Source organism: Cherax quadricarinatus, chromosome 53, assembly GCF_038502225.1.
Source record: "Cherax quadricarinatus isolate ZL_2023a chromosome 53, ASM3850222v1, whole genome shotgun sequence".
NCBI classification, from domain to species: domain Eukaryota; kingdom Metazoa; phylum Arthropoda; class Malacostraca; order Decapoda; family Parastacidae; genus Cherax; species Cherax quadricarinatus.
This window is the reverse complement of record NC_091344.1, coordinates 11,294,383-11,306,071: the sequence shown is the minus strand read 5'-3', so window position 1 is coordinate 11,306,071 and position 11,689 is coordinate 11,294,383. Positions and strand designations below refer to the sequence as shown.

Sequence of the window (11,689 nt, the reverse complement as noted above, 5' to 3'; positions counted from 1 at the left end):
ATCGATGCTAAATGCATAAACATGGCATACTTTTCAGTAGGACACAGTAGTAGAAAGATAATGCCCCACTGGGCGATATATTACTTGATTAAGATCCCAGAGAGCAAAACTTACAAAAAAATATTTTTATAACTGAATTTTTACTATCATTTATTGACTGACCCTCACTGGTCCACATATTTATTATCCCTGGTTTTGTAGGGTGGCAGAGAAGACCGGGGAAAGTAAGGAGGCCAAGAAAGAGTTCTACAAAAATCACCTTGAACCAGTTATGACGCTACTCAACAAACGGTTCGGGGAGAAGGAGTGGTTCACGTCAGACAAGGTCAGATATATAAATATATTTATGTGATGTTCTAAACCCTTGAGAACCATTCTGTGTAATGAGCTGTGAAGGATTAATCCTCCGTCAGCAACTTGAGAGACAGAAAAGTTAAGCTTAGTCTCTCTATACTTCGGTATGTCTTTCAGTGTGTCAGCTCAAAGGTCACTTATTCCTAGAGACTCTCAGTAAGTTGGATAAGGACAATGAGTGAAAAAAAAAAATGTCTCGTCTTAAACTCAATTTAGCTCAGGTAAGCATATATCAGAACTACTTATTTGCATCTCATTTCAACTCATGCCACTATCTACCAGTACCTCTCACATATCTTAGTTCAACTGAGATTATCACGAACTAGAACCATTCAGATATATTTCAGTTTAGACTGAGCCAGTTCCTGCAACAATTTTTTTTCTCTGTAGCTCAGGTTAAAGTCAACATTTGAAGGACCTCTGCGAGTATACCTCAATTTAGTTAAGATCAATGCCTACCAGAGCGTTTCAGCTGACAAATAAAGCTTCATATTATTTTTATCATTCTGGCCTGACAGATTACCTGGGCAGACCTAACAATTGCCATTTTCTTCGGAGGAATCAGAAAGATGCATTCTGAGACATTGGAGAAGTTCCCAGCACTACTCGCCCATGTCAACAAAGTGGAAGGTCTTCCCAAGATCAAAGAGTGGATTGCTGCACGCCCCGATACCCAGTTTTAATTTTTTGCTCAAGAGAGAGAGAGAGTAAGAAGGATATCCACCAATATTCAGAAACGATTATTCTTTTCTCTGGAAACATCATGGAGGTGAAGGATGAAAACTACTGGAAGGCAGCTAGAAAAAAATAATCACAACCGTCTTATAATTTAAACATGAAAAATGGACAATGTTTCTCTCAATCCTGGATCATTATGATTTCTTACCATTTTTTTCGACCTCCACTTAAAAATGGTCCAGGATAAACTGTGCAAGAAGCACAATATCTTACCATAGACTACAAACATTACTCTGAGGCATAAAATGTTGAAAGTTTGATGAAAAAATGTACGACTTCTCCTAAAAAAAACTATAATATAAAAAAAAAAAATCAGTTGAATTTTTCTTTCCTTTATTCATTTTTGCAATGTTTCTGAATTTACATAATTTCAGATATCTCTACTATATTTAAATATTTCACTTTATTTAAACTTTCACAATTCTAAATAGATGAGATGACACCACAACTTACATGGTTAAAAATGACCATAATTTTTAAAGGGGTGGACCGATAAGCCAGCGGAAGGCCTCGGTCAGGTGGCCAAAGTTCCGAAGTCAGGAAACATTTGTCCTGTTTCCTGACGAGCCTTACCTAACCTACCTAAATAGATGAGATACCAAGTCACTGGGGAAGGTTTTCTTGCACTTCCTTGGATCAAAACATGATTACCTTTCATTATCCAGGCACAGTGTGATCGTTACGGGTTTAGTGCTCACTGCTTATGTTTCAGGCAAATAATTTAAGCTCTGGATGGTATATTTCATGAAGTCGGCTGCGCCACGACCCACAACAGATGTGTTGGAGAAGTGTTAAGATTTATTTTTATTATCACATTCACTTGGTTAGCACTAAATTCGTAAGGGTATTACAGCACCTGGGGAACGAGGCAATAATATTCGATGCATGGAAAAAAAGGGCGAGCAGCTCAAAGTCCCTTGATCAAGAACCCTTCAGTGTGATAGAGGTGCCTCCCTTGAAGGGACAGGTGTCAAGTGACTGACTGAGGATATACATGAATAGTTCCATACATTCATTTAATAAAGCAACTGATGAAATACAAATGTACCAGATCTTTAATTCGTGTTCCACAAGGCACAGTACTTGCTCCCATTCTATTCCTCATCCTCATTTCTGACACAGACAGAGATGTAAGCCATAGCTCCGTGTCTTCCACCCCGCAAGGAAGGTTCCTTGATGTTGGTGAGGGGCTCTTGATTTAGGGAATTGGATCTGTGCTCCAGTTCCCCGAATTAAGCCTGAATGCCTTCCACATCCCCCCCAGGCGCTGTATAATCCTCTGGGTTTAGCGCTTCCCCCTTGCTCATAATAATAATCCGTGTCTTCCTTTGCGGATGACACCCGGATCACCATGACAGTGACCTCCGTCGAAGACACTGCGAGACTCCAAGCGGATTTCAACCAAATCTTCGAATGGGCAAATCAAAACAATATGAAATTCAACGAGGAGAAATTTCGACTACTCAGATATGGAAAACTTGAAGAAATTAAAAATGTTTCAGGGTATACGACAAATTCTAACCATACAATAGAGCGGAAGAGCAATGTGAAGGACCTAGGAATGATAATGTCAGAGGATCTCGCCTTCAAAGATCACAACAATGTTTCTACCTCATCCGCTAGGAAAATGATAGGATGGATAATGAGAACCTTCAAAACTAGGGACGCCAAGCCCATGATGATTCTCTTCAAATCGCTTGAGCTCTCTAGGCTGGAATACTGCTGTACACTAACGGCCCCTTCAAGGTTGGCGACATTGCAGACCAGGAGAATGTACATAGAACTTTTACGGCACACATAAGTACGATAAGGCACCTACACTACTGGGAACGGTTGAAGGTCCTTGATCTGTATTCCCTCGAACGCAAGTGAAAGTGATACATGATAATATACACTTGGAAGGTCCTGGAGGGATTGGCACCAAACCTGCACACGAAAATCACTCCCTATGAAAGTAAAAGACATTCCCCCGACGAAAAGCAGGGGCGGCATGAGTACATTGAGAGACAACACAATAAGTGTCCGGGGCCCAAGACTGTTCATTTGCTTCCCAGCATACATAAGGGGGATTATCAATACCCCCCTGGCTGTCTTCAAGAAGGCAGTGGACAGGCATCTAAAGTCAGTACCTGACCAACCGGGCTGTGGTTCGTACGTCAGCTTGCATGCGGCCAGCAGTAACAGCCTGGTTGATCAGACCCTGATCCACCATGAGGCCTGGTCTCAGACCGGGCCGCGGGGGCGTTGACCCCCAAAACCCTCTCCAGGTAAACAAGGTTGCCTGAATTTTCTTTTTGTTTTCTTTTGTTTCCTCATACTTTTTTATTTAGCTCACAACTCGAGAACGCCGCATCCAATCGGCTTCAAACTTTCAATTCATGTGTATGGTAACGAGAACCAGTTTCTCAGAGCGAAATCCATGTGGTTTTTGCTCACCATGAGGCGGGCCAAAACAACATGGGTTCGAGTCCTTGGCTAGTCGTAGTGTTGTTATCGATGAATACCATTTGTTCGTGGTTACAATATATATATATATATATATATATATATATATATATATATATATATATATATATATATATATATATATATATATATATATATATATATGTCGTGCCGAATAGGCAGAACTTGCGATTTTGGCTAGTCGTAGTGTTGTTATCGATGAATACCATTTGTTCGTGGTTACTTTAAATATATATATATATATATATATATATATATATATATATATATATATATATATATATATATATATATATATATATATATATAATTATCATCTGAAGTTGGAAGGCAATAAACCAGCTAAAATAATTACAACAAACAATTCAACGTTTTTCACACAGACCAATAATATTTTTGTCACGTTAACACAATGTTATTTGAGAATGTTAGCAAAAACTGCAGTAAGTGTGTACATTGTAGAGGGTCAAGACTCGTCCGTGAGTGAGAGGAGTCTCTCCTCGTCTCACTGCAAACCAATACAAAACAAAACTTAAAAGGCTTTAGTCATAAGTTTCAGTCTCTTAATTGCGGTTTGTCTATGTATTTTTCCAGTGATTGTATTGTGCCTTTTTGTTTTTTTAGAAATGCTATTTAGTTAAGTTTTTTTGATAATCGTATAAACGACTGCGGTTTACCAAGTGTTATTTTGAATTGAAGAATCTGGGAGACAGGTAGCAAGGATGCAGGAGGTATCTTTGTGAGGCTGGCAACGTACAGCCTGGCTGCTCCACTGATATCATCATGACAGATTGCAAAACATTTCATGCATATGATCATGACTTTCACATAACAAGGGCAACCGTACTCGTTGGTATCACTCTTACCATCATGAGGTAGCATGATATATATACCATGGTTGATGGGTGGCATCACTGTTACCACCTTATTTATATCTTCAGCTAGAGTTATTTGATGAATGTAGTTCAGAGATTGTACACTGTTCGTTGGTTGCATGTTACCCATATATTGCACGCTGTTCATCGTGATGTGCATCTCGTGGGTTGATGCTCCATGAGATTAATCAGAGTGGGTACAAAATTTTAATTTTACAGAAATAGTTACAAAAAACTTGGGATCGTTGGAATGAGATTAATTACTTGCTTCCCAGATCACTGATCATGTCTTACCCATCGAATTAATCACTCAACTATGACGGTTAAGATCCCTACGATTTACTAACACTCCTAATAGTAGACACAAGTTTTTCGATCTCAGCATACATAGGAAACCCCAAAAATATTTTGTAAGTCCAAACTATTCTAATTATTTGACATGGAAATGTATTCGATTATAATATTAGGTACTAAATGAATAACTTCAGCATGAGTTGAAGAATTGAGACACTTGTGCAACACATGGGAATCTTTATTGAAGAAACGTTTCGCCACACAGTGGCTTCATCAGTCCAATACAAAGTAGAAATGGGTAAGGAGAGGAGGAGTTCGAGGTAATCAGTCCCTCAACCTGGAAACGATGTTTTCAGTCCATCGCTCTTGTAGGAAGTGCAGCATAGGGCCAGAGAGGTGGCTTATATACGGCAGTTAGATGAGTTGAAGCAGGAGGAGGCGGGATCACAGTGGGACCTGCCACTTGTGTAAGTAGGTCGTCGTCCAAAGGTTGGGCAAGTGTTGAAGTCTTTGTACCAAGATCCCATGATGTTGCAGTGTCTGACAGATGTGGTGAATGGTTTTGAAAACCGACAAGTTAAAGAACTGAGACACTTGTGCAACACATGGGAATCTTTATTGAAGAAACGTTTCGCCACACTTGTCGGTTTTCAAAACCATTCATCACATCTGTCAGACACTGCAACATCATGGGATCTTGGTACAAAGACTTCAACGCTTGCCCAACCTTTGGACGACGACCTACTTACACTAGTGGCAGGTCCCACTGTGATCCCGCCTCCTCCTGCTTCAACTCATCTCACCGCAGTATATAAGCCACCTCTCTGGCCCTATGCTGCACTTCCTACAAGAGTGATGGACTGAACACATCGTTTCCAGGTTGAGGGACTGATTACCTCGAACTCCTCCTCTCCTTACCCATTTCTACTTTGTATTGGACTGATGAAGCCACTGTGTGGCGAAACGTTTTTTCAATAAACATTCCCATATGTTGCACAAGTGTCTCAATTCTTCAACTTGTCGGTTTTCAAAACCATTCACCACTTCAGCATGAGTGGTGGAAGGTATAAAATCGATTATTTGTTGCTAATATATTTATGAAAATGTTAAAAGTATCTGTCATGTAGAGGAATTAAATCCAGTGTTCGCCACAAAACTGAACAAGCAGAGTAAATACTCTAGGTAGGTTTAAAACGGGTTAGACAGATACAAAACTGGATTATGATACTACCATTATTATAATTATTTTTTATGATTATATTAGATTTCAGTTTACAGCGTCCCGGGGAAGGCTGTAAACTGAAGACAATAGCTAAAGGCTTCTACAGCTGGTGTCTCTCCTAAAGCTCGTAGCTGCAAGCTATAACAGTGAGAGTCGCCTCTCATGATAACAGCAAAGATAGGAGAGTTTGCTTACTCACTATTACTTCAGAAGTCCTCAGTCAGCGCACTCTTAACGCTATGATTGTTTCATCTTCGGAACCCATGAAGGAAGGGGCGTTGATTCCAGCGAAGAGCTCTTGATCTGAGGATGTGGAGCTACCTGTGGAAAATTGCATTTAACTGAATGTATCATTATGTACATAACAGTACATGAACAGAGATAATTATTATTTATCAGTTAGACATGTAGGAATTTGGGACACCTAGGTCGCAAAAAATGTCCCCCTTCGATACCTACCACTGTCATATCCACAAGTTGCTCTGGACCTGTTAATTATATGAAATATACTACACCAGGAATACTAGTAAATGTATAAATTTGTGGATTGTATATTAAAAATAATAATAATAAATGGTTATATATATATATATATATATATATATATATATATATATATATATATATATATATATATATATATATATATATATATATATATATATATATATATATATATATATATATATATATATATATATATATATATATATATATATATATATATATATATATATATATATATATATATATATATATATATATATATATATATATATATATATATATATATATATAGGGGACCGGAATGCCAAAGTAGGAGAAACTTTTAGAGAGGGTGTGGTAGGTAAGTTTGGGGTGCCAGGTGTAAATGATAATGGGAGCCCTTTAATTGAACTTTGTATAGAAAGGGGTTTAGTTATAGGTAATACATATTTTAAGAAAAAGAGGATAAATAAGTATACAAGATATGATGTAGGGCGAAATGACAGTAGTTTGTTGGATTATGTATTGGTAGATAAAAGACTGTTGAGTAGACTTCAGGATGTACATGTTTATAGAGGGGCCACAGATATATCAGATCACTTTCTAGTTGTAGCTACACTGAGAGTAAAAGGTAGATGGGATACAAGGAGAATAGAAGCATCAGGGAAGAGAGAGGTGAAGGTTTATAAACTAAAAGAGGAGGCAGTTAGGAAAAGATATAAACAGCTATTGGAGGATAGATGGGCTAATGAGAGCATAGGCAATGGGGTCGAAGAGGTATGGGGTAGGTTTAAAAATGTAGTGTTAGAGTGTTCAGCAGAAGTTTGTGGTTACAGGAAAGTGGGTGCGGGAGGGAAGAGGAGCGATTGGTGGAATGATGATGTAAAGAGAGTAGTAAGGGAGAAAAAGTTAGCATATGAGAAGTTTTTACAAAGTAGAAGTGATGCAAGGAGGGAAGAGTATATGGAGAAAAAGAGAGAGGTTAAGAGAGTGGCGAAGCAATGTAAAAAGAGAGCAAATGAGAGAGTGGGTGAGATGTTATCAACAAATTTTGTTGAAAATAAGAAAAAGTTTTGGAGTGAGATTAACAAGTTAAGGAAGCCTATAGAACAAATTGATTTGTCAGTTAAAAATAGGAGAGGAGAGTTATTAAATGGAGAGTTAGAGGTATTGGGAAGATGGAGGGAATATTTTGAGGAATTGTTAAATGTTGATGAAGATAGGGAAGCTGTGATTTCGTGTATAGGGCAAGGAGGAATAACATCTTGTAGGAGTGAGGAAGAGCCAGTTGTGAGTGTGGGGGAAGTTCGTGAGGCAGTAGGTAAAATGAAAGGGGGTAAGGCAGCCGGGATTGATGGGATAAAGATAGAAATGTTAAAAGCAGGTGGGGATATTGTTTTGGAGTGGTTGGTGCAATTATTTAATAAATGTATGGAAGAGGGTAAGGTACCTAGGGATTGGCAGAGAGCATGCATAGTTCCTTTGTATAAAGGCAAAGAGGACAAAAGAGAGTGCAAAAATTATAGGGGGATAAGTCTGTTGAGTATACCTGGTAAAGTGTATGGTAGAGTTATTACTGAAAGAATTAAAAGTAAGACGGAGAATAGGATAGCAGATGAACAAGAAGGCTTTAGGAAAGGTAGGGGGTGTGTGGACCAGGTGTTTACAGTGAAACATATAAGTGAACAGTATTTAGATAAGGCTAAAGAGGTCTTTGTGGCATTTATGGATTTGGAAAAGGCGTATGACAGGGTGGATAGGGGGGCAATGTGGCAGATGTTGCAGGTGTATGGTGTAGGAGGTAGGTTACTGAAAGCAGTGAAGAGTTTTACGAGGATAGTGAGGCTCAAGTTAGAGTACATAGGAAAGAGGGAAATTATTTCCCAGTAAAAGTAGGCCTTAGACAAGGATGTGTGATGTCACCGTGGTTGTTTAATATATTTATAGATGGGGTTGTAAGAGAAGTAAATGCGAGGGTCTTGACAAGAGGCGTGGAGTTAAAAGATAAAGAATCACACATAAAGTGGGAGTTGTCACAGTTGCTCTTTGCTGATGACACTGTGCTCTTGGGAGATTCTGAAGAGAAGTTGCAGAGATTGGTGGATGAATTTGGTATGGTGTGCAAAAGAAGAAATTAAAATTGAATACAGGAAAGAGTAAGGTTATGAGGATAACAAAAATATTAGGTGATGAAAGATTGGATATGAGATTGGAGGGAGAGAGTATGGAGGAGGTGAATGTATTCAGATATTTGGGAGTGGACGTGTCAGCGGATGGGTCTATGAAGGATGAGGTGAATCATAGATGAGGGGAAAAGGGTGAGTGGTGCACTTAGGAGTCTGTGGAGACAAAGAACTTTGTCCTTGGAGGCAAAGAGGGGAATGTATGAGAGTATAGTTTTACCAACACTCTTATATGGGTGTGAAGCATGGGTGATGAATGTTGCAACGAGGAGAAGGCTGGAGGCAGTGGAGATGTCATGTCTGAGGGCAATGTGTGGTGTGAATATAATGCAGAGAATTCGTAGTTTGGAAGTTAGGAGGAGGTGCGGGATTACCAAAACTGTTGTCCAGAGGGCTGAGGAAGGGTTGTTGAGGTGGTTCGGACATGTAGAGAGAATGGAGCGAAACAGAATGACTTCAAGAGTGTATCAGTCTGTAGTGGAAGGAAGGCGGGGTAGGGGTCGGCCTAGGAAAGGTTGGAGGTAGGGGGTAAAGGAGGTTTTGTGTGCGAGGGGCTTGGACTTCCAGCAGGCGTGCGTGAGCGTGTTTGATAGGAGTGAATGGAGACGAATGGTTTTTAATACTTGACGTGCTGTTGGAGTGTGAGCAAAGTAACATTTATGAAGGGGTTCAGGGAAACCGGCAGGCCGAACTTGAGTCCTGGAGATGGGAAGTACAGTGCCTGCACTCTGAAGGAGGGGTGTTAATGTTGCAGTTTAAAAACTGGAGTGTAAAGCACCCTTCTGGCAAGACAGTGATGGAGTGAATGATGGTGAAAGTTTTTCTTTTTCGGGCCACCCTGCCTTGGTGGGAATCGGCCAGTGTAATAATAAATAAAAATAATATATATATATATATATATATATATATATATATATATATATATATATATATATATATATATATATATATATATATATACACACAATTACATAACAGAAGGAAAATATATCTTAATATCACTCACCAATTTGACTGGATATTAAGTAGTATCATATTCAGAAAAACCTCACTAACTAAATTTATGAAAACACTGGCCAGAATTATACACAAATCTAGAGAGCTTATCTGAGGTTCCTGGAGCTGTCTTGTCCAGTCGTCTGATATCTCAATTATGCAGGAATGCATGTCCAACAATTTCGCCTCCTATTTGAGAGGTGTCAGCCCAATTTTAACCTCTAGAGCACGAAAATTCCTTCCCATTACACTAACGTTATATCCAATTCAAAACCAAGATGGCGAGTCTCTCTTCTTTTTTTCGATAACATACTTCTTTTAAAAATACAATATAGGCATCTATTTACCTATAAATTACCGTATTTCCGGAAAATATATACAGTATTTTCCACACTGCGGCCGGCCGGAGTTCGTTGCTAAACGACTCAAATTACTCCTTTCTTTAGAAGACGATTCCAGCCGGTTCTGGCTTGAGTGGCTGTTCTCCTAGTAGGTCTTACTACGATTTTATCTTCCGGCATCATTTGGTCAGCATTATCTTCCATATCACTCGTGTCACTTTCCCTCAGATTTTCATTTACATTTGATTGAGCACCTAATTCCAAGGAAATAAATTTATTAATTGTGCGTAAACCTCCCTGGCCACGACACAACACTTTGACATTCCTGACAACACCTTGTGCATCTGGGTACAATGTCAATACTTTGCCCAGAGGCCACAATGTTCGATGTTGTTCAGTGTCAATTAAATAAATGTCACCTGGTTGAATGGTCTGTCGATTTACTGCCTCTGTCGCACTATAAAAGTGTACACGTAGTGTAAGAAGATATTCCTTACGCCACACATTAGACCAATGATCAATTACTTTATTTAACATTTTAAATTTATTACAAAACACTTCAACATCATTGTAATCTTCATCACTTTCTTCCGGATTATCTCTATAGACAGGGGCAGCTTCCAATTTCCTTCCACATATTAGGTGAGAAGGTGTTAATACATCTACATCAGGTGTATCACTCATGTACGAGAGAGGCCTATTATTTATACGATTTTCCGCCTCCACTAACACTGCACGGAATTCTTCCAAATTAATTCTCTTCCGGTGTAGTACTTTACGGAGACACCTCTTCACTGTGCCTATCAGTCTTCCATACAGCCCCCCCCCCCCCTGCCAAGGGGCTCTAGGAGTAATAAATTTCCAGGTACACCCTCGCTGGGTTAACAGAGATTGAACATTGTTACTATTATTTAATTCTATCAAGTGTTGAGCACCTGCTACAAAATTTGTGGCATTATCCAAAATCATCAATCTCGGACAGGATCTCCTAGCTGCAAATTTTCGAAACAGCTGTATAAACTGTTCTGCAGACAAGTCCTGTGCCACTTTTAAATGAACTGCCCTAGTAGCTGTACAGGTGAACAAACAAACATACACTTTTAGTGGAACACCATCTGAGGTACCTGTTAAAATTATTGGACCACTATAGTCTACACCTGTTACATCAAATGGTTTCACTAATTGTACACGCTCCTTTGGCAATGGTGGAGGACCTGGGTACATATAGGATCTGGCATCCACACGGCGACATATTACACAAGATTTAATCACCCTTTTTACATTTTGCCGTCCTTGTGGAATCCAGAAAGTTTCCCTAATACAATTTAAGGTATCTTGTACCCCACCATGCATTACATTTTTATGGGCATTTAGAACAATTAAATTTGTTAGATGATGAGTTTTGGGCAGTAAGATAGGGTGTTTAGCATAATCACCCAATTCAGCATTTTGTAACCTACCTCTGCACCTAATTACATTGTTCTCTAAATACAGCCCCAATTTCTCTATTATGGAACCTTTCACAATTTTTCTTTCCATCATCAATTTAATCTCATTTCCATAGATTTCCTCCTGTACCCTCTTTATCCAAAATTCAAGAGGATGTGAAAACTTATATGAAATATTCATCTTGTTTAGAAATTTAAACACCAACTTAGTTACATTGATTTGTTTGGGAAAAGAAGAATACCTATTTATATCAATGGCTAAGGAAGGACAAACTATTGGAGCGGT

General features: G+C 38.9%; 1 protein-coding gene across 1 annotated transcript in view; it reads left to right on the top strand.

The window, feature by feature from the left end:
- The window catches only part of LOC128692396 (hematopoietic prostaglandin D synthase), an 18,254-nt gene extending 16,908 nt beyond the window's left edge, over positions 1-1,346 (top strand). The window contains exons 4-5 of the mRNA XM_053781554.2: positions 202-325; positions 873-1,346. Of these exons, the coding sequence (XP_053637529.1) occupies positions 202-325; positions 873-1,037 (289 nt within the window). The 3' untranslated portion in view covers positions 1,038-1,346. The remainder of the gene's footprint in view (positions 1-201; positions 326-872) is intronic.
- Positions 1,347-11,689: the final 10,343 nt, after the last annotated feature.